The sequence below is a fragment of the Gracilinanus agilis genome, chromosome 1, assembly GCF_016433145.1.
Source record: "Gracilinanus agilis isolate LMUSP501 chromosome 1, AgileGrace, whole genome shotgun sequence".
Lineage (NCBI taxonomy): Eukaryota > Metazoa > Chordata > Mammalia > Didelphimorphia > Didelphidae > Gracilinanus > Gracilinanus agilis.
Window position 1 is genome coordinate 184,732,420 of NC_058130.1, and position 23,578 is coordinate 184,755,997.

The window sequence follows — 23,578 nt, forward strand, 5'->3', positions numbered from 1 at the left end:
TATATATATATATATATATATATATAAATGTAACACTGCTAATTCACAGATTTTCACCTATCACAGAGGTCTCTGGAATGTAACTCCCACCATATGTGAGGGATCACTGTACCTGAGTTCCTGCTGTGTGGCAGTACTGTCCAAGGTGTCCTCTAGCTCTGTCTTCAATGCCTCCAGCTCTTCTCCCAGGTCTCTTTTCTGTTTTTCTGCCTTATTCCTTGCTGCTCTTTCTGAGTCCAAATCTTCTTGGAGGTCAGAGATGTGACCCTCCAACTCTCTTATCTTCTTCAATGCATTGTTTTTCTGAGCAATTTCATCATCAAGCCTATGAGAAAAGAGTCATCATGGCCTAGACCAGTGAGTGATTCCCAAAGTGGGCGCTACCACCCCCTGGGTGCTGCAGCGATCCAGGAAGGGGGTGATGGCCACAGGTGCATTTATCTTTCCTATTAATTGCTATTAAAATTTTTAAAAATTAATTTCCAGGGGGCTAAGTAATATTTTTTCTGGAAAGGGGGCAGTAGGCCAAAAAAGTTTGGGAACCACTGGCTTAGACCAAAGGGGTTTACTTATACTCTATCTCCATGGTGATTCTACAAGAAACTCTTTTCTAGGACCAGATGCTCTTGCTCCCCTTGGTATCAGTAATGTTCCTCTTTCACCCTCCTATTATCATTGGATATAGAACCAAGAGCTTTAGAGAAACTAGGTAGAAAGAAAGCAAGACAATCCCTTGTATTATTCTAGTCCAATTTTAAAATGTTTTGGTTCGATCCAAATTTATGCTTTCACCAGAATAGTTTTTTGTTTTTTGTTTTAGCATCAGGTCTTAATGTGAAAATTCCCTTTAGTGACTGAGATTACTTCCTCAAATGTAATTTAATAGTCTGAGAGATTTGCCTGAGGTAGTGAGAAATTAAATGATTTGCTGAAGCTAGTATATATGAGAAGCAAGACTTGAACACAGGTTTTCCTGATCCAAACACCAGCTATCTATGAACTTTGCCTTACCTCTTCTACTCCTTTACTGGCACCAAATTAATTTATTCAACTATTGCTGATCACCTGCTATGTGCAAGGAACTAATAGATTCTATGGCAATTTAAAAAAATGTCTAAGATGTGTTTCCTACCCTCAGAGTCCTGGAAAGAGTTTATGATCTAGTAGGAGCAGCTAAGTGATGTAGTAGATAAAGGACCAGGCCTGGAGTCAGAAAGACTCCTCTTCATGAGTTCAAATCAACCTGAGACATTTAGTAGCTGTGGGACCCTGGGAAAGTCCCACTTAATTCCATTTGCCTCTGTTTCCTCATCTGTAAAATGAGTTGGAGAAGGAAATGGCAAATTACTCTGGTATCTTTGCCAAGACAACCTTAAAGGGGATCACGAACTGAAAAACGACTAAAAACTACAACTGGGTACACAAATAACTAACACAAAGGAGCATGTGGTAAATACCATATAAACAGTACAAAGTGATATGGGAACTCAGAGGAGGGAGGAATCTCTTCTGGTTGGGTTAAACAGAAATGGTTTCAAGGAGGAGGGGACATTTAAACCAGGTCTCAAAGGGTGGATAGGATTTCAATAAAAGATGGTTTGAAGGTGAAGAGAAGACACCAGAGGATTGTAGATAGTGGAAATAACATTGTAGATAGCAGAAATAGCATTGAGCCTAAGTTTGGAAGCAGAGAAAACTCAAGGTACATTTTGAAAATGACAAGTATTCTCACTGGAGTCTAGATAGAATTTATGTAAGAAAACAAGAAGAGATGAGGCTGGTAATTTGGTAAAGGCTCTTTGGAGAGTCGTTAAGGAGTTTGGACTCCATTTGGTAGCCAGAAAGGAGAAATCAAAGGTTTTTTGGAAAGGGAATTGCAATGGTATTTAGAAAGATTGATCTGAAAGTGGTTTGGGGAAGACAATGGAAGGAAAGGAGACATTAGTTAAGAGAGTGAGAGTCATAGTCCTGGTTTGAAGTTCAAATGGTTTCAGTGAGGCTAGTTATGGCAGTGGGAATGGCTCCATGTAAGAGATATTTTGCAGGGGCAGCTGGTTAGAGAGCCAATCGAAGGACCTAGGTTCAAATTTGACCTTAGACATTATTCCTATAGCTTCTATATTAAAATTAATACTAAGTATTTGCTTCAAAGCAGAGGAGCGGTAAGGGGTAGGCAATTGGAGTTAAGTGACTTGCTGAGGATCACACAGCTATAAGAATAATAAAATAATATTTTTTAAAATATTTAACATTTATGTAGCACTTATAATGTGCCTTATAATTATAATTATTTTGAAAAACCCTTACCTTCTGCCTTAGAATTGATACCACATATCGGTTCAAAGGTAGAAAAGTGGTAAGGGCTAGGCAGTGAAAGTTAAATGACTTGCCCAAGGTCACACAGCTAGCAAGTTTCTGAGGCTTAATTTGAATTCAGGACCTCCCATCTCCAGGTCTGGCTCTCTATCCACTAAGCCACCTACCTCTTCCCAATTCTGTCTTAGGGTTGTTACTAAGAAAGTAAAGTTTTTTTTTTAATGCATTAAGACTTTGGGGACATCTTATAGTACCAACTCCTAAAGATATTCTAAAATTATATCTGAGTCACTCAGGCAAGCAAGAATCCCACTTACCTGGCCAGAGCTGCTTGTAGTTCTTCTTCTTTCTTGGCCAACTGCATTTTTAGCTCAGCTATTTGGGCCTGGAGGTCAGCAATCTGTTCATGGAAGTCACTTGCATCTCCCTCCAGCTTCCTCTTCATTTTCTCCAGCTCCTGTCTACTCTTCTCTTCCTTCTTCAGACGTACTAAGAAAAAAGCAAGTATCTCTTTAAATGGAAGAAAATGGCCCAAGGGATGCTTTGGGCTTGGGTGAAAAAAATATAGGGAGAAGAAGTCAGAACCAAGAGAACAAAAAGCAGTCAAAGTAGGAGAAACTGTAATGAACAATCTTGGACCCAGAGAGAGGTGAGATCTATAGATGTAGAAAGCAGTATACATTTTCAGGTACAGTATCAGTGTCAGCAGTATTGGTCTAAATCAGGGGTCGGCAACGTATGGCTCTCGAGCCATATCTGGCTCTTTTGAGGGCCAGATATGGCTCTTTCTGCAGGAGCCATAAAGTCAGTTCTTTTTCAGGCGCTGTTACAGGAGCGCACACGGTGAGCACTGTACGGCTCTCATGAAATTACATTTTAAAAAATGTGGCGTTTATGGCTCTCATGGCCAAAAAGGTTGCCAACCCCTGGTCTAAATTTTTGGCTGTTTTTACAAGAAATAGTTCAGTGTTTTGCCCAAAGAACTATAAAGCTGTGCATATGCTTTGATCCTGTAATGCCACTATTAGGGCTACTAGATATCAAAGAGATCAGAAAAAAAAAATTTTTAGCAGCTCTTTTTGTGGTGACAAAAAACTGGGAATTGAAGGGATGCCCATCAATTGGGGAATGGCTGAACAAATTGTGGTATATGATGGTGATGGACTATTATTATGCTATGATTTCAGAAAAAAGCTGAAAAGACCTACATGAACTGATGATGTAGAATGAAATAAACAGAATGAGAGAACATTGTACACAGTAAAAAGCAATATTGTATGATGATCAACTGTGAAACGTTTAGCTACTCTTGGCAATACAATGATCCAGGACAAATCTGAAAGATTTATGACAAAGAATGCTATCCACCTCCAGAGAAAGAACTGCTGGAGTCAGATGCAGATCAAAGCATATAATTTTTTACTTTAGTTTGTTTGAGTTTTCATTTTGGGGTTTTGGTTTTATATGAATATTCTTTTATGACAATAACCAATATGGAAATAAGTTTTGCATAATAATACATGGATAACCCAGGTCAAATTGCTTACCATCTTCAAGAGAGGGGAGAGGAAAAGGAGGGAGGGAGATAGTTTGAATCTTATAGTTTTGAAAAACATATGTTGAAAAATTATTACATGTAATTGGGAAAATAAGATATCAAAAAATAAACAAAAAAAAGGAATAGTTCAGCGGTGGATAGGAGTGGGGTTAAAGAGTCATGCTAACTAAGGTTACAAAACCAAAAGGCAACAATAATACTGTTTTTAAAAGATAAAATGAACCTGAGTGTACTTAAATTGTTATAATAATGAAAGTGATATCTAGTAATTCCCACTGTCCAAATAATTGCTTTGATGCATAAAAAAAAAAAAATAGGTGGCTCAGTGGCTAGAGTGCCAGGCCCTATCTATAATCAGGAGTACTCTACTTCAAATCTGGCTTTAGACACTAACTAGCTGTGTGACCCTGAGCAAGTCACTTAACTATTTGCCTCAGTTTCCTTGACTGTAAAGAGGAGATAATAACACCTACTTCCCAGGGTGGTTGTACCAGATAACAATTATAAAGCATTTAACACATTGCCTGTCATAGTAAGAACTATATAAATGCTAGTTTTCATTATCATCATCATCATTAATTCTTCAACTGTAAAATGGGAATAATAATAGCATCTAATTGTCAATGTTGTTGTGAGGATCAAATGAGATAGTATTTGTAAAAAGACTGCCTATATATATGTATGTATACACACACACACACACACACACACACGCGCGCGCGCGCGCGACACACTTTAAAGTTTAATCTGCATGAACATTTTCTCCATCATTTTCTTAAGCCTAATGATCAATAAAGCAACATCTCAAGCCCCAGTTTGTAGCCAGCCAATTTCCAAAGTGTAAATGCTCACAAATGAAAATTTAACTGTTGGTTATCTCTATCCAGTTTGAGCTGACTCTAGCACACTCCTTGATAGTCCTTACAAAACTGCTGTGATGGAAGTGCTGTATAAACCACAAATGGATATAGTAATATGAGGTTTGCTTATTATTATAATATTTTAAAACCTTTATTTTCTGTCTTAGTAACAACTCTGAGATAGAACGGTAAGGGCTTGGCCACCAGCTGCTTCTAATGATTAATAAAGACTATTTTATACTAACTTCCCTATTTCGATTGAGGGGTCTACTTATCCTTCATCATGTTTTTGGCATAGGGCAGATTATGACTGACTCTCTTAAAACACAGCTCCAATCTAACATTCTCATTCTCCCTTTTCTAACTTTATTTTGTCTGTTTGAGGTTTGTTGTCGTTGTTTTAAAATAAATTCAGTTGTAAGCCTCTCTAGCTAGTGTATTTACCTTCCAGTTCTGAAATCATAGACTCGTGTTTGTTCTTTAGCTTTGTAAGATTCTTTGCTTTTTCTTCCTCTTCAGCCAGATTTGTTGTTAAATCACTTATTCTTTCTTCAAGGAGTTTTCTTTCCTTTTGTGAAAACAAGAAATATTATTATTTGCTTGTTGGGAAAAAAAAGTTGTAGGAGTTTTCAGGTAGCAACTAAGAGAGAGAATATGTTGAATATGTCCAAGCGGGAATAACCTAAGTGGAAGAAGACTCTGTCTCCATATTTTGATACAGTTAAGGAGAACTGGCCAAATCCTGAGAAGAATCTCTCTCTCTCTCTCTCTCTCTCTCTCTCTCCTTTCCCCAAATTCATACCTGTAAACCAAACATGAAAATTTAAAAACCAGCTATAAAACATATCAATAAACTGTTCTAAAGTAGGTCTTATGTAGCTTTTAAAGGCCTGGAACATAAGCACTGAAAATTCCTGGAACAATTCAGTCGCATCTTGGAAGAAAGAGAGAACCTTCAGATCCTCACCAGCAAACCTGAATTTCTTAAGTTGATAATGTTAATCTACTCACTTTGGTTAATTTGTTGTTTTGATCATCCATAACCAGAATGTCATCCTCCATTTTCTTGATTTTTGCCTCAGCTGTGACTTTTTCAAGCTGTAGTTTTTGCCTTGCAGCTTCTTCTTCCTCTAGCTGTTCCTCAAGGTCCTTTATTGGGGGCAAATAAGTAATCACAGTCACCTAGCTGTGCAACCCTGGGCAAGACACAACACCCTTCGCCTAGCCCTTACTGCTCTTCTGCCGTAGAATCATTGCTTAGATATTGATTCTAAGGCAGAAGGTAAGCGTTTAGGAAAAAAATAATAATTACAGTCACAGAATCTCAAAATAGGAATGATCTTCTGAGGCCACTTGGGCCAACATTTACTGTGCATATAACCCCTTTCACAAACCTGGCTCCCTTTCTGTTCTTCCTGTAGCTTACTCCCCTCTACACATCCTAAGATCCAGTAAGACTGGCCTCCTTGCTGTTTCACCCACTGGACACTTCGTTTCCCCACTCTATGTCTTGGTACCAGCTATCTTCCATGCCTTAAATACTATGCCTTCTCATTACTACCTCTTAGCTCCTAGGGCTTCCTCCAAGACTCATTTTAGATACAGCTTCCTGCAATATCTTGAGATGATCTTTCATGGCCATCCCTTTGCTGCTAATGCCTTCTCTTAGATTACCTTCTATCTACTCTGTATAGAGGCAGCTGTGGCTCAGTGATTACGAGCACTGAGCCTGGAGTCAGGAAGACCTGAGTTCATATCTGGCCTCAGAAACATCCTAGCTGTATGACCCTGGACAAGTCATTTAACCTCTGATTGCTTGATAGAAGCATCCATTGGAGAAGGAAATGGCAAACCACTTCAGTATTCTTGCCAAAAAAAACCCACAAGCAGCTATATGGCAGGAAATGTTATCTACCTCCAAATAAAAAACTGTTGAAGTCAGATGGATGTGGATCACAGCAGACTATCTTTCACATCAGTGTACTTACAGTTTTATTTGGGGGTTTTGGTTTTGTATGAGTGTGCTCTTACAATAGTGACCAATGTGGAATTGTGTTTTGCATGATAATACATGTTTGGCCCTGATCAAATTGCCTACCATCTCCAAGTGAAGAGGGAGAGACGGTTTGGATCTTATAATTTTGGAAAATGTATGTTGAAAATGATTATTATGTGTAACTGGGAAAATAAAATATCTTTGAATAAAAAAAGAAAGACATTCATAACTAAAAAAAACAACCCCATGAGCTGAGTGAGTGCAGGAATTTTGCCCAAGCATTGTATATTGCTGGTTTGGCACAGTGCTGGCACATACAGCCTAATAAATACTTATTAAGGGGAAGCTAAGCTAGATGGTTCAGTTCATAGAGTGCCAGGCCTGGAGTCAAGAGGACCTGAGTTCAAATCTAGTCTCAGACACTTCCTAGTTGTGTGACTCTGGGCAAACCACTCACCCCTGTTTGCCTAGTCTTCTCCCTTCTGTCTTAGAGACAGAAAGTAAGAGGTTAAAAAAAATACTTGTTAACTGACTGATCAACTGGAATTGGTAGAGCTGGAAAGAGGTATAGAGATTATCTGGACCAACCCCACTATATTTACATATGAGGAAACTGAGGCCCAGAAAGGAGAAGCGATTGATCCAAGGTTACTCAACTAGTAAGTGACCAGAGCCTAAGCTTTCCTAAGAATGTGGGAGCTCTGAGGCAAGCAAGAAAAAAAGGCTGAACCTAGAGCCAGTACCAAAGAAAGAGAAAGCAAAAAGTCTCCCTAGGGCATAAAAGGGAGATGAACACAGGACACTTTTCCCTCCTGTTACTTTTTATTTCTTATTTTTATAAATGCTCACAGTTTCAATGCCAGAAAACTTGACTTTCTATGGCATGTAACATTTTTTTTTTGACAAGTCAAAGATGACTTCATTAAAAACATCCAGTGGGCAGTAGCATACAGGGGCAACACTCATCAGCCCTTGTATGGAGCTCACAGATGCCTTTTTGAGGGTTTCCCAGGGGCTCTAACATTTCTTTGGTTAGAAACAAGAAGGTACTGCTGCTGCAGATTCTCCAGGGCATGTATATAGGCTATGATTCTATTCAACACCATATATATCTTAAGTATCTTTATACAAATCACTGGGATAGCCTATTAGAATACAAAGAAAAAAATGAAAACTTCTGTTCTACTAGGGTCAGTGATAGCATTCTTTCTCTCTCTCTCTCTCTCTCTCTCTCTCTCTCTCTCTCTTTCTCTCTCTCTCTCTCTCTCTCTCTCAGCCTCTTCTCTCTGTACCTCTCTCTCTCTATTTTTATCTGCTATGTTTCTCTCCTCTCTCTGACTCTTGTCTCATAAAATCCATGTTTTATGTTACAGCATCACTTTTGAATGCAGATTCATACTTTTGAATAGGAAGGGATCTCACAAATAATTGAGTTTAACCTTCTCATTTTATAGGCAAGGAATCTGCTTACCAGCATTTGTTGTGCCATCTTCTTCTTCTCAGCTTGCAGCTGCTGGCCCCTGTCCTCTTCTTCCTCCAGTCGGGCCTCCATCTCATGCAGGATCTCTTCCAGCTCCTGCTTCTTTGCTGCCAGTCGCACCCGCATCTCCTCTGCTTCAGCATATAATTCAGTCTCAGCCTGGAGCTGTTCCTGGAGGAGGTTCTTCTCCTCCGCCAACTAGACAAATTAGAAGGGGTTCCCAAGGTTAGGGTACAGGTCCTCCATGCACTCTGCCCTTCCATCAACCAATACCACCGTGTGGATGAAAGGGCAGTCTTGTGCCCTGGCCCTTCTTCTAACTGGTTCTCCAACCTGTTCTGAGATGAGCCTTTGCTTTTGGCTTTTGAAAGCTCTTGGCGGTACCTGGGTGTGCTTCTGTTCAAGTTCCTTGAGTTCACTCTCAGCTTTCTGCTGCTTCTCTTTGATTTTCTGGAGTTCATCTTCCTTTGCTTGCATTTCTTCTTCTTGGCGGGTCACCTGCAACAGTGGTTTCACCTAGAACGAATAAGGAAAGGTTGATTTTATTTCTGCTGGGTATTTGATGCATAATGGAGAAGTATTAAATGGGCTTTGCCCCTACATGGTAATATCATGGCCATTTTAAAGATGTGGTATTTTGAGAGTAGAATCTAACGAAAGAATAATGAATTAATGAAAAAAACATATATTAAGTGCTTGCTATGAGCCTAGTATCGGTTTAAATGAAGAGAGAAGTCCCTCAACTGGAATCATACTAAATATGTCTTCTCAGCTGAAAGCAATTAACAATGACCTCTGTCTCAAATCAGAGGTCTCAAAATAAAAGAAATAGAAGGTAAGGGTGGAGAGAAGGGAAGAAAAAAGAAATGTGAAAAGGGGCTAAAGTTGGGAAGAAAAAAGGCATTGTGAATGTTCAGAAAAGCACGGTGTGTACAGTTCAGGGTCCCTTATTGCTTCAAGCTCAGCTAAAGTTTCTGATAACTTTAAGAATATCAGATTGGCAGGGAGGAAGAAGCCCACTCACTTTGGTGAACAGTCTCCACCACTGCCAATTCCTTAGCTTGAGGTAGGCGGCACAGTTTCTCTGGATGACTTTCATGGCAGTGAGCTGCTGTTGCCTCTTGGCAAAGGCTCTGAAAACAAAGGAAATCCACCTCTGAGCATGGAGGATCCAGAAAGATCCATTTTTCCCTGAATAAAACAATCTGATTTGGGCTAGTCTCTGCTTTGACTTCCAATGTCCTACTCAGTATACTTTTTCTATATTCTGCTGATTATATCATTTTCCTCTGTCTTTGCAATTTGTAACCTCAGATGGAAATTGCTCTAAAAGTAGGGACTAGGTTTTGTTTGGTTTAAGGAAAAAACCTAAATAGGAACAATAGTGCACACCCATTATCAATACCTTATTAAGCTCAAATTTTATGTTCTATAGAAACTCAGGATTTCAGAACAAAGAGCTAGGTCTGGTCATCAACCCAGTTTAGATAATTAGGAAGTGTCTACTGAGCTAACCAGGGACCATGGAGATGCAGGGTCCATAAAAAACACATTATCTCAAAGCTATGACCTTGGAACACAAAGCTTTGAATGCTGGGACACCATCAACTAGTCAGAAGAATGCTATTGCAGTGACTCATGTATCATCTTCTAAACCTATTTTTTTGAAAGCAGAAAATACTGCTATCCTTCAGGCTATAAATTGGGAATATCTAAGTAGAAACCAGTCACTTTACCACCATTTCCTCTAACAGACGGCCCAGAAGCAAAGTGAATGATTTTTCTCCTTGAATAGTAACCATCTCAATGAACTCTATGGAATGGGGATAACATAGAAGTCTTAGAATTTTTTATTAGACTTTAGGAATGAAGTCCTTGGGAAGGGGATAGGGACACAGCTATGAAGCTTATTGTATGAGGCCAGTCCCTGGGTCATAGGTTCCCTGAATCCAGATCTATATATCTTTTATCCACTTGGTAATCCACTGACATGGCTCTTTCCTTCTACCACTGCTTCCCAAATACAGGAATTGGCCACACTTAGCATTCTCTAAGCATGTAAATATTTCATCAATGCTTGTAGACTTCTTCTGGGTAGTATTTCCATCAATACAGTTGGTTATCTAAGCCCACATCCAGTCCCCCACAGCATACAGAGTAGAGAGGTCACCCATTTTTCTAAGTTGTAGTTCATGGCCCACTGTTTTGCCATCCTCCATAAAAATCTTAAGTTCAAAATTAATAACATTTAGGGGGCATTCTAGGGGCACAGGGAAAAAGGGAAGATTGAGATATGGAAAAAAAACCCATCTTTACTTTCTTGCCAGATAACCCCGACTCATTGCTTGGAATGCCATGATGACATCTGTGATCTTCAAGTCTCTTTCCTCTTCCAGATGAGCTAGGACACCAGTTCTAAAAAATATTTTACTTTGCCCGATTCTATACAAGTTGGGATCAAGTTCTAGTGCTTTAATCTATAGAGGGAAGAGAAAAAACATTCTTACTTCCAACAAGAAGTTGGGTGAACAGAAATAGAAGTGTTTTCTAAAAAATTTTCAATATATTGAACAAGCAGTTTTCAGATGAAGAAATCAAAGTTATCAATAATTATATAAAAAATATTCAAAATCCCTCTTGATTAGAGAAAGAAACTAAAACAACTCTGAGGTACTACCTCACATATATCAGATTGGTCAATGTGACAATAAGGAAAAGTGATAAATGTTGGAGGGGGTATAGCAAAATTGGGACACTAATGCATTGTTGGTGGAGTTGTGAACCTAATATGACATTCTGGAGGGAAATTTGGAACTATGCCTAAAGGGCTATAAAACCGTGCATACTCTATGATCCAGTAATACCACTACTAGGTTTGTATCCCAGAGATCACAAAAAGGGGGAAAAGGGCCTATTTGAATAACAATATTTCTAGCAGCCCTTTTTTCTGGTGGCAAAGAATTGGAAATTGGGGGGATGTCCATCAACTGGGGAATGGCTGAACAAATTGTGGTATGTGATGGTGATAGAATACTCTTGTGCTATAAAAAGGGATGAAAAGGATGATTTCAGAAAGAGCTGGAAAGACCTACATGAACTGATGTGAAATAGACAGAACCAAGAGAACATTGTTCATAATAACAACAATATTATGAAATGATTTAAACTTAGCTATTTTCAGCGATACAATGATCCAGGACAATTCTGGGGGATTTAGGACAAAGAATGATATTCACCTCCAGAAAAAGAACTGTTGGAGTTGGAATGCAGATCAAAGCATATAATTTTTTACTTTAGTTTATTTGGGAGTTTTGGTTTTATATGAGTATTCTCTTTAAAAAATGAACAATATGGAAATAAGTTTTGCACAATAATACATTTATAACCTAGATCTGTACTTACCATGAGGATACAAGCCTGCTTCCCATCCATAAACCCTTTAGGAATTGCATTTGCAGCCAAGATCTCATAGCTGAAAAAAAAAAAGACAGAAGTCAGTTGGGGCTATTTTACCATCACCTTTCTTTTGACCCAAGACCCATTGAATTTGTATCCCACCAACTTAAGATATTTAGAAACAAGAGAACCAATCTACCGTTGGCGGAACTCCTGGAATACAATCCTGTTGGGGAAGCCTTGACGGCAGATCCGGATACCTTCCAAGACTCCATTGCATCGAAGCTGCTCCAGCACCAAAAATGCATCAAGTTTCCCAGACTATGAAGGGAATTAGGAAGTAATGAGTGGAAGGAGAAAGCGATGAGTAATTTAGGACCACATGCAAGCTTAAAAGTGAGGTTATGCTATCAGCAAGCATCATCTGCAAAGGAGATAAATTAGAAGCCTTTCCAATAAGATCAGGAGTGAAACAAAGATGCTCATTATCACTTCCATTATTTAACATTGTATTAGAAACACTAGCAGTAGCAATCAGAGAAGAAAAAGAAATTGAAGGTATTAAAATAGGCAGTGAGGAGATTAAACTATCACTCTTTGCAGATGATATGATGGTCTACTTAAAGAATCCTAGAGAATCAACTAAAAAGCTAGTGGAAATAATCAACAACTTTAGCAAAGTTGCAGGATACAAGCATTTCTATATATTTCCAACACATCACGGCAGCAAGAGTAGAAAGAGAAATTCCATTTAAAATCACCCTAGATAATATAAAATATTTAGGAATCTATTTGCCAAGACAAACATAGGAATTATATGAACACAACTACAAAATACTTTCCACACAATTAAAACTAGATCTAAACAACTGGAAAAACATTAATTGCTCATGGGTAGGATGAACTAACATAATAAAAATGACAATTCTACCCAAATTAATTTACTTATTAGTGCCATACATATCAAACTACCAAGAAACTTTTTTACTGAATTAGAAAAAAATTATAACAAAGTTCATTTGGAAGAACAAAAGATCAACAATATCAAGGGAAATAATGAAAAAAAATGTGAAGGAAGGTGGCCTAGCAGTACCAGATATTAAATTATACTATAAAGCAGCAGTCATCAAAACAGTATGGTACGGGCTAAGAGACGGAAGGAAGAATCAGTGGAATAGACTTGGGGTAAATGACCTCAGAAAGACAGTGTATGATAAACCTAAATATTCCAGCTTTTGGGACAAAAACCCACTATTTGACCAAAACTGCTGGGGAAATTGGAAAACAGTATGGAAGAGATTAGGTTTAGATCAACATCTCACACCCTACACCAAGCAAGAGATAGAGAATATTGCAAAATGTAAAATGAATAATTTTGATAACATTAAATTAAAATTTTTTGTACAAACAAAACCAATGTAACCAAAATTAGAAGGGAAGCAACAAATTGGGAAAAAATCTTTATAACAAAAACCTCTGACAAAGGTCTAATTACTCAAATTTATAAGGAGCTAAATCAATTGTACAAAAAACTCAAGCCATTCCCCAGCTGATAAATAGGCAAGGAACATGAATAGGTAATTTTCAGATAAAGAAATCAAAACTATCAATAAGCACATAAAAAAGTGTTCTAAATCTCTTATAGTTTGAAAAATGCAAATCAAAACAATTCTGAGGTACCACTTCACACCTAGCAGATTAGCTGTAATGACAGCAAAGGAAAGTAATGAATGTTGGAGGGGATGTGGCAAAATTGGGACATTAATGCATTGCTGGTGGAATTGTGAATTGATTTAACCATGCTGGAAGGCAATTTGGAACGATGCCCAAAGAGCGCTAAAAGACTGCCTGCCTTTTGATCCAACCATACCACTGCTGGGTTTATACCCCAAAGAGATAATTAGGAAAAGGACTGGTACAAAAATATTTATAGCCGCACTCTTTGTGGTGGCAAAAAATTGGAAAATGAGAGAATATCCTTTGAAAGGGGAATAAATTGTAGTATCTGATGGTGATGGAATACTATTGTACTGAAAGGAATAATGAACTGGAGGAATTCCATGTGAACTGGAACAACCTCCAGGAACTGATGCAGAATGAAAGAAGCAGAACCAGGAGAACATTGTACACAGAGACTGATACACTGTGGCACAATTCAACGTAATGACTTCTCTACTAACAATGATCCAGGACAATTCTGAGGGTCTTATGAGAAAGAACACTATCCACATCCGGAGAAAGAACTGTGGGAGTAGAAACACAGAAGAAAAACAACTGCTTGATCACATGGTTCAACGGGGACATGTTTGGGGATGTAGACTCTAAGGAATCAGGCTAATGCAAATATTAATAATATGGAACTAGGTCTTGATCAATGACACATGTAAAACCCAGTGGAATTGCTCATTGGCTATGGGAGGGAGGTGGAAGGAGGGGAGGGAAAGAACATAAATCATGTAACCATGGGAAAATATTCTAAATTAAATAAATAAATGAATAAACTTAATTAAAAAAAAAAAAAAGAACTGAGTTTATGGAGAGCTAACATGTCCTGACCATACAAATTAAAATCATCACCTATCAAAGTATCTATCTAGGACAAGAGTGCTATTTTAAGGAGTAGCTAGGTAGCTCAGTGGATAGAGCACCAGGTCTGGAGATGATAGGTCCTGGGTTCAAATCTGTCCTCAGACATTTCCTAGCTATATGATCCTGGCCAAGTCACTTAGCCGTCATTACCTAGCCCTTACTGTTCTTCAGCCTTAGAATCAAGTAAGTACTGATTCTAATATGGAAGGTAAGGGTTTAAAAAGAAAATATTGCTGTTACAGACTTTCTCTTGGCTCTTACTCTAACCTACCTGCTCTTCTTTATATCTAAAAAAACAACAACAGTGAATTTAATTTTCCCTTTCTTCTCACTTTTTCATTTAGTCTTCAATAAGATTTGGGAGCATATGTGGAGCACACCTCCCTGACTAGTGGAAGGAAGAGTTCTAGAAGTCATTTGAGATCAGATGATCCATATATCTTTCCCTCATCCCTATGACTGCCACTGTTTCTTCCTAGACCTTATCTATATTTGTCCAAGCATAACTCAAGTCCCTCACAGTGTCTCCAAAAGACATGAGATTTCAAGAACTTATGAGATCCAAAATACTTCATCATAATCATCATCAAATTGTCAAAATACTTCGGGAAAATAAAGGTATTAAAAGCATAAGGTCATTTGAGAGGACCTGGGCAAAGCCAGATGATCCTCTTTAAAGGCTAAAAGAGACATGGGCTTTACCCGCTTTTCATGGTTGGGGATGATACACCGGACAAAGTTGGGTGTGGTGTTCCTCAGTGTAGTCATTAGCTTCCCAAGTTGCTCCTTGTATAGTTGCCCCACCGTCCGAAACATGCCCTTCTTTGTCTTGGAGGCACTGGGCAGGGAGCTTTCTGTCATCTTGGCCATCTGATCCAGTCCCACAATTCGATCAACTATGAAGCACATAAAAGAATCATGTCAGCTCCTCAGAAGTCCCAGACTATTTGCAGTGCTGACCCACCTTTTTTATAGGTAGAGCACAGGCCATGCTAAGGTCAGGGGATTGGTAAATGGGCATAGATTTCTGTAAGAAAAATCTTACAATGGCCTCATCCCTGTTGACCAGGGAAACCATGAATTCCTTTCCCAATAACTATAGTGGATGGAGCGCTGGACTTGGAGATAAAAAGGTCTGCATTCAAATCCTGCCTCTAAAACTTATTATACTTTGTGGCCATGGCTACAAGTCAAGTGTTTCCTAGACTTAATTTTCTGATCTGTAAATGCTAATAATAATACCTACCATGCTTGATTAATGAGTTGATTATGAAACTTAAATGGGATAAAACATACAAAGTGCTCTGCAAAACTTAAGATATTTGGTGAAGGTCAAACATTATTTTTGCATGGGCATGGTCACTCTCAGGACAAATAAAATACTTTTCTTTTCGAGCCACAAGAGAGAAATGGAGGGGGCTGTTGCGGAGAAGAGATAAAAGATTGCTTATAAACCCATCTGGCAAGTCCCCAAAAAGCTCCTAAGTGGCGAAGAAGTGGGTAAAGAACAAATTCTCTCTGATTAGCTTTTAAGAATGGAAATAAATCCCCTCAGCCCAAAAGGCACTACCCACATAAAGTTCATCTGCTTCAGGAGGAGCAAGGGGAACAAACATTTTATTAAGCACTCACTACATGCCTGGTATTGTGCCAAGCACTTTACAAATATGATTTCATTTTATAGTCATAATAACCTTGGGAAGTAGGTGCTATTTTTATCCCCATTTTAACCATTGAGAAAACCGAAGCAGCCAGAGATGAAATGACCTATCCAGGTAATACAGTTTGTAAATATCTAAGGTCAAATTTGAATTCAAAATCTTCCTTAATCCACACATCCAACACTCTATTCACTGTGCCACTTAGTGGCCTTTCAATCTTCCTTGTCTCCCATTGAACTACTTTAGATGATACTTAGAAATAAGATTGCCTTGCAAATAAGCACTAGACTGGAAGAAATAAAGTTGATATTTCAGGCTTTAGATAAGACAGAACAATACCACCCTTAATCTCACGTTGTGCTTTCTCAAGCTATTTACTACTTTGTCACCATCTTCAAAATTTCCTTGATGGAACCTGGGTTAATTTGAGAGCAACTAAGGGGCCATCCTCAGGGCTGATTGCTCCAACAAAACTTCATTAACTCATCATCTAGCTCAAGTTGGAAGATGGATTTCAGATCTCCCTGGTATGATTTTGTGCATATGGGGTAAGATAGGATCAGATCCCAGTTGTAAACTCCATCTGAGGAGGAGAATGGGGAAAATGGAAGCAAATTTACAGACTTTGTGATAGTCAGGAAGGAGCACTATACCATCTTTCCATAAGTCAGCCACAAACTTGTCTGAAGAGGCATTAAGAAGAGAAGTCACATTGTCATTCAGGGGGTCCATATTCTTTGTCAGCCAAGCACTTGCATTGTAGTCAACCTGTCAAGAACAGTACTCGTTAGGGATACCCATCAATTGGGGAATGGCTGAGTAAGTTATAGTATATGATTGTAATGGAATACTCTTGTGCAGTAAGAAATGATGAGCAGGAGGAGCTCAGAAAAACCTGGAAAGACTTAACATGAACTGAAGTAGAGTAAAATAAGCCAAGCCAGGAGAACATTGTACAGTGACAGGAATTTTACAATGAACAACTGTAAATAACAGTTATTCTCAGTGATACAATGACCCAAAACTATCCCAAAGGACCCATGATAAAAAAAAATGCCATCTTCTTCAAGAGAAAAAGAACTGACCAAAGCAAACTTTTTTCACTTTCTACAACAAATATAATTCTAAACTGGGTGCCAGGTACTGTGCTAAGTGCATTATAAATATTATCTCATTTGTCCTCACATCAATTTGGGAGGAAGGTTTTTATAGATGAGGAAACTGAGGCAGACAGTGGTTAAGTGACTTGCCCAATGTCACACAGCTACCACATTGAAACTCAAGTCTTCGAACACAGAAGGTTATTTCCTGCACCTCCTTGCTGCAGATTTCTGATTCTTGCATCCTCCTACATTGAGGCTTGCCCTTTTTGGATGGGATTAGAACACTCTAATCTATTAGTGAAAGGAAAGATCAGATTTTTTCTGGTTTTAAGATCCTGCAATTCTCAGGTTATTCTTAAAGCCATGCTCCCATTATTAGGTTCCAGTTTGCCATTCCCATTTTTATTTAGCAAGTTCTTAAGGGAGTGTTGTAGAGCAATATTCACAGGAGAGAAGAAAGTCCCAAAAGAGGAGGGAATGGCTCTAGACAGGGAGACTAATACCTTTCCAGCATAGTGGATAATAGAGAACTCAGTCTTGTCCTTGAGCTGCTTTGGTTTCTGAAATTTAGGGTGATTGCCCTGTTCTGAGCATAGCTTCTCCACAAAGGACTTGTCTGTGGCTTTGGGGAACCAGCATTCCTCATCCAGCAGAGCCAAGACACCAGGAGGGTTGTTCTGAAAAAAAAAAAATGAAAAGAAAAGAAAGGCAGATCAAAGTCATGGGCAAGTCACAAAACCAAAAAGTATTCAAACTATGAGAGAAGAGAGAAGTTGGGGTTTGGTGGGGGGGAAAGGGTGGGGAGATAAGATGGAAGAAGCTGAGACAGAGAAAGAAGAAATTGGCAACTAAAGATAATTGTTTAATTCCAAAATATACAGGCATTCTCTTCCAGGTTATTATTTACTTCCTTCTCCTTGTCATTTCTCTAGGGAATGTGAGATAGTTCAAACTGATCAAATCTCCTGTTGGTCTTGCCCTTTACTTGGCATTCTCAGCCTTGTTTGCTACAAAGGAGTGGCTCATTCTCTCACATCTTCACTTTCTTAATAGAGAGTCAGAAAAGCCAAAGATACTCCGTGGCTAACAAATGCCAAAACATTAGACAAATTTTCTAAGTTTTTATTCTTCTTGGCCCAGAGAATGGTATATCTATAGAAGGAGAACTTCTTAAGTGAAGTCTGCAACAAGCATTTATTACAGGCCTACTACATGCCAGGCACTGTACTAAGCAGTGGGGATACTCCATCTCTTAGCTCTGGACATTTTCTCTGCTTGTTTCCCTGCCTGGAAGATTTCCCCTTTTCTACTTTGCCTACTGACCTCCCTGGCTTCCTTCAAATCACAACTAAAATCTTACCTTCTACAAGAAATCTTCCCTAATCCCTCTTAATTTCAGTGCCTTCCCTCTCTAAATTATCTTCTATTTATCTTATATATAACTTGTATATATTTTTTCCAATGTTTTCTCCCCCTTAGATCAAAAACTCTTTGAAGGCAAGAAGTGTCTTTTTGTCTCTTTTTGTATCCTGAGCACTTAGCACAGTGCCTGGTGCATGAGAGTTACTTAAAATATTTTACTGATAGATTGATTAATACAAAGGAAGGAAAAAGAACTATCCCTGTACTCACAGGACTCAAGTCTGTTGGAGGAGACAATGTGCCAATAACTACGGACAAACAATATACATATTATTTATCTTTATTTACTATCTTTAATAGTAAGCCTCTGTGTGTGTGCATATATATATTTATATTTATATTTATATTTATATTTATAGCCTCCCAATTTATCCTCTGTATTTGGGAGGCTTCATATAGGAGGCAAGAAGACAGAATGAGAGGTTGAGGGAAACTCACTCCTCAAGATCTCATGTAGTAATGAAAGCAACAATGAAAACCCTCAAACTGGACAGATATCCTGACAAGAAAATTAAAAACCAATACCCATTAAATAAGGAGCTCCGAAACAGCTCCAACACAACATCAAAAATATGTCATGAGACAATCATCAGAAGAAGAATGGGCTGGGACTGATTCCAAAGCTGTTATCAGAAACCATGCAAGAATTCCCTAAGGTACAACTAAATGGATAATAGAATCAAGGAATTAGAGGAATAAATAGAATCAACAATACAATAATCACCAGTCAACCACAATAAAAAAACAAATTGGAGACAACTAGGGAATCTCAGGAGATGATGGAACACAATAGTATGGAAATTAGTAAGGAAAATATGAAAATATCAGGAAATTACAGAGAACAGAATTCACGTGACATGATGGCAGATGGCTTGTCAAGTCAGAGAAGGAAATTAATAAAATAATTATATTTTTAAGATTGAGAAATAGTATTGTTGAAAAGGATGGATTTGGAGGATAAATGAGAGGAGCAAACCCAGCATTACTGGGGCCTCACGGGAAAAAAAAATCTAACAAAAACAATCTGACCACCATATTTTAGGAAATTTACCAATGATCCAGTAAATACAAACTCAAGTGAAATTTGGTTAGAGCAGGGGTCGGCAACATATGGCTCTCAAGCCATATCTGGCTCTTTTGAGGGCCAGATATGGCTCTTCCTGCAGGAGCCATAAAGTCAATTTTTTTTCAGGCGCTGTTACAGGAGCGCACTGTGAGCACTGTACGGCTCTCACGAAATTACATTTTAAAAAATGTGGCATTTATGGCTCTCACGGCCAAAAAGGTTGCCGACCGCTGGGTTAGAGGATAATGAGAAACCATAGCATCAATCATAGCAAGTAACCAAGACAAGGAGGCTCATTTTGAGAAGTACTATTACTTTAATATCGTGGTTGGAAACTAATATATAGATATCCTAAGATATACAGCCAAAAATAATTGTTAGTTGCAAATCTGTCTAACTTATCTCTAAGACAAAACCTGGGTAAAAGACACTTTTAAATCTTCCTGAACTGAAATGGGACAATGGCAAAAGCTTACATTTACATAGTTCTTCTCTACCCAGCATATAAAAAATAAATATAAAATAATAAAATATAAGAGAGAGAGAGAGAGAGAGAGAGAGAGAGAGAGAGAGAGAGAGAGAGAGAGAGAGAAAGTAAACAAATAGTGGTGTATATGTGTATAATACACAAAGATGAAGTCTCACCGGCCTCTCAATCAGTTCAATGCAAGGTTGCAGATCCAGGCCAAAGTCAATAAAATTCCACTCAATTCCCTCCCTCTGGTATTCCTCTTGCTCCAGAATAAACATGGTGTGATTGAAGAGTTGTTGTAGTTTTTCATTTGTATAGTTGATGCAAAGTTGTTCAAAGGAGTTAACCTATAGACAAAGCAAATCGGGAGAGGTCCATGAACCATTAGAAACAAAAATGGAAAAAAATTAAGTTATCCTTCCTCAAAGTAACTTGGGCACCAATGGAAAATCCAAAGCCCAAAATTTTCTCCATCTAGATGGCATAGTTTATTTTTTAGATTACAACATGTAATATGAACTTAGAAGCTAATTTCAAAGAAAGTACATTCCATATCAAATTAAAAAACAAAAAAAAATTTGCAATCTGACCAATAAATCTTAAAGATTTTTCTTTGCCTAATGGCAATAGAAAGTACAGTAAAAATCATATATATTATATATATGTAGTATAAATTATAATATATATATACACATGTATATATATATATATATTTCTGCTTACCATTGCTCCATTCCTGCCAATACCAGAAAAGGTATGGCTAATCAAATGATTTTGGACTTGAGAATTTGGGATATAATAATGTATTTTGGTACTTCAAGATAAGAACATTACTGATGCTCTGGGAATTCACTTGAAAAAAATATAAGCTACACTTTGTTGTTGTTATTTAGTCAGTTAGTCATGTCTGACTCTTTATGATCCTACTTGGGGTTTTCTTAGCAGAGATACTGGAGAGGTTTGCCATTTCCTTCTTCAGCTCATTTTACAGATAATGAAACTAAAGCAAACAGGGTGAAGTGACTTGCTCAGGATCACACTTCTGGAAGTGCTTGAAGTTGATTTTGCCCTTGGGTTTTCCTGACTCCCAGCATTCTATTCATTGTACTGCTTGGCCTCTCCAAAAAACACATTTGGAAAAAAACTAATTCAAGGTCTCCAGGAAGCTTGTTTAAGTTTCTAATCTTGCTTCATAGCTTAACTCCTCCCTCAAATGTGTCCACTCTATGATAAGAAAAGCTGGCTTATCTTTAAGACAAAACTCAGGCAAAAGACACTTTTAAACCTTCCCAGCCTGAAATGGGACAATGGTGAGAGTTTGCATTTTCAAAGAACTTCTCTACCTAGTGCATGAAAAATAAATAAAGAACAAAGACCTAAACTGCTAGATGGTGTAGTAGATGGAACTCCAAGCCTAGAGTCAGGAAAACCTGGGTTCAAATTTGATCTCAGACACTTCCTAGCTGTGTGACCCTGGACAAGTCACTTAACCACTGTCTGCCTCTGTTTCCTCAACTTTAAAATGGGAGATAATAATAGCCCTTTATCTCTCAGGACTGTTGTGAGGAAAAATGAGATAATATTTGTTATGTGTTTTATAAATGTTATAGCAATATATAAGGGACAGTTAGGGGCAGTGGATAAAGGGCCAGGCCTGGAGTTGGGAGGATCTGTGTTCATATCTAAATTCAGGTACTTCTTAGCTGTGGGACTGTGGACAAGTCATTTAACCTCAATTTCTTTTCTTTCTTTTTTAAAAAAAATTATTTAATTAATTTAGAATATTTTTCTATGGTTACATGATTCATATTCTTTCCTTCCCCTCTTCCCTCCCCACTCCCATAGCCAACCAAGCAATTCCACTGGGTTTTACATGTATCATCATTGATTAAGACCTATTTCTATATTATTAATATTTGCAATAGAGTGATCGTTTAGAGTCTAGACCTCCCAATCATATTCCCATCCAACCATGTGATCAAAGAAATGTTTTTCTTCTATGTTTCTGCTCCCATAGTTCTTTCTCTGGATAACCTCAATTTCTTAATCCTTCCTGATCTTCTGTTTTAGAACTGATACTAAGACAGAAGGCAAAGGGTTTTGTTTTTTTTTCCAAAGAAGTGCTATGTAAATGCTTGTTATTATTATAATAAACATAAATACTTATGATAAATGTTTTATTATTATTATTATAGAGCCCAGTCCTGCCATCTTCCTTTCTCAAGAAAATTTTATTTCTCCAGAAAGATGCTCCATTGGTGCTCCTTGTCTTTACCTCAAAGATCTCAAATCCAGCAATGTCCAGGATCCCCAAAAAGGATGCTCCTTGTCTGTGAGTCTTATCTAGGGCCTTGTTCACCCGGGTCAGTATCCAGCGGAAGAGACGTTCGTATGTTGCTTTGGCCAGTGCTTCAATGGCAAAGTCAGCCTGGAGAGGTAAAGAAACCAAATGACTACTTGCAAAGACTCATGTGAGTCAGGCCAATGTTGATTCCATTTTTAACTTTGCCTTCTTTCCAAACCTAATACCTTCCAAGAAAATGAAGGTGCCGCTGCCACAAAAGACAAATGGAAGATTTGGGGCCATACTACAAGAGATACATTGGTTAGACATAGGAAATAGAGGCAGCTAGGTGGCTCAGTGGATAGAGAACCAGGCCTGGAGACAGGAAATCCAGGGTTCAAATCTGGTCTCAAGACAATTTCTAGCTGTGTGTCCCTGGGAAAGTCATTGAACCCCAGCTGCCTAGCCCTTTCCTCTCTTCTGCCTTGGAACCAATTCTTAATATAAAATCCAAGATGGAAGGTAAGAATTAAAAAAAAAAAAAAGACATAGGAAAGAACTTTATGATAGTAGTGATTAAGGACCATTTGATAGGTAAATTGAATAAGTTGATGGAGTACCTAAATGATATTTAATTGGTGACAGGGTGATTAAATAGTTAAAAACTGAGCCATTTTCATTCTGGAGATCTTTCAAGAGAGACAACAGGATGGATGATTCAGAGGGCAGGCTGCTTAAAAATGGTGGACTTGACCCAGGAGGTCCCTTTCAGATCCAGGATTCCACAGCAATTATCAAGTCCAATCCATTATTACCTGTTCTTTGGTTTGAGCCTTCTGTACCACATCCCGGCCAACCTTGATCCGGGGTGTAAGGATGGCCCTGGTGAAATCTGTCACGTTAATCCCCATTAGATGGCAAACTTTCTGAGCAGCTAGGAGGAGAAGTGATACCAGTGAGTTCAAAGATGGACAGGAAATTGTAAATTATGGGGAAAAAAGTGACATTTTTGGAATCTGGAAATTAATCAGTTATTTCAGGGATAATTCAGGTTTAGAATCTAGGGGAGGAGTTTATAGTCTATGCTACCAGATGACAAAATTCCTTGAAGGTAGGGATGGCATCTGACATGTTTATCTCTTCCCAACCCATGCTTGAAATATAATAGGTGCTTAAGGAGTGTTTGTTGAAGGTGCAGCTGAGTGACTCAGTGGGTAGAGCACCAGGCTTGGAGACAGGAGGTTCTGGGTTCTAATATAGTCTGAGACACCTAGCTGTGTGACTCTGGGCAAGTCCCTTAACCCCCATTGCCTAACCCTTACTGCTCTTCTGCCTTGGAACTAATACTTAGTATTGATTCTAGGACAGAAGGGAA

At 38.3% G+C, this 23,578-nt stretch overlaps 1 protein-coding gene across 1 annotated transcript in view; it reads right to left on the reverse strand.

Moving 5' to 3' along the window:
* MYH11 (myosin heavy chain 11) overlaps window positions 1–23,578 on the reverse strand; it is a 128,509-nt gene that overhangs the window by 26,165 nt on the left and 78,766 nt on the right. The window contains exons 11-26 of the mRNA XM_044678415.1: window positions 23,019–23,137; window positions 22,195–22,347; window positions 20,093–20,266; window positions 17,463–17,636; window positions 16,510–16,624; window positions 14,898–15,091; window positions 11,806–11,927; window positions 11,613–11,682; window positions 10,527–10,687; window positions 9,235–9,343; window positions 8,595–8,726; window positions 8,202–8,408; window positions 5,746–5,883; window positions 5,179–5,302; window positions 2,634–2,805; window positions 113–325 (exon numbers count right to left, since the gene is read on the reverse strand). Of these exons, the coding sequence (XP_044534350.1) occupies window positions 113–325; window positions 2,634–2,805; window positions 5,179–5,302; window positions 5,746–5,883; window positions 8,202–8,408; window positions 8,595–8,726; window positions 9,235–9,343; window positions 10,527–10,687; window positions 11,613–11,682; window positions 11,806–11,927; window positions 14,898–15,091; window positions 16,510–16,624; window positions 17,463–17,636; window positions 20,093–20,266; window positions 22,195–22,347; window positions 23,019–23,137 (2,377 nt within the window). The remainder of the gene's footprint in view (window positions 1–112; window positions 326–2,633; window positions 2,806–5,178; window positions 5,303–5,745; window positions 5,884–8,201; window positions 8,409–8,594; window positions 8,727–9,234; window positions 9,344–10,526; window positions 10,688–11,612; window positions 11,683–11,805; window positions 11,928–14,897; window positions 15,092–16,509; window positions 16,625–17,462; window positions 17,637–20,092; window positions 20,267–22,194; window positions 22,348–23,018; window positions 23,138–23,578) is intronic.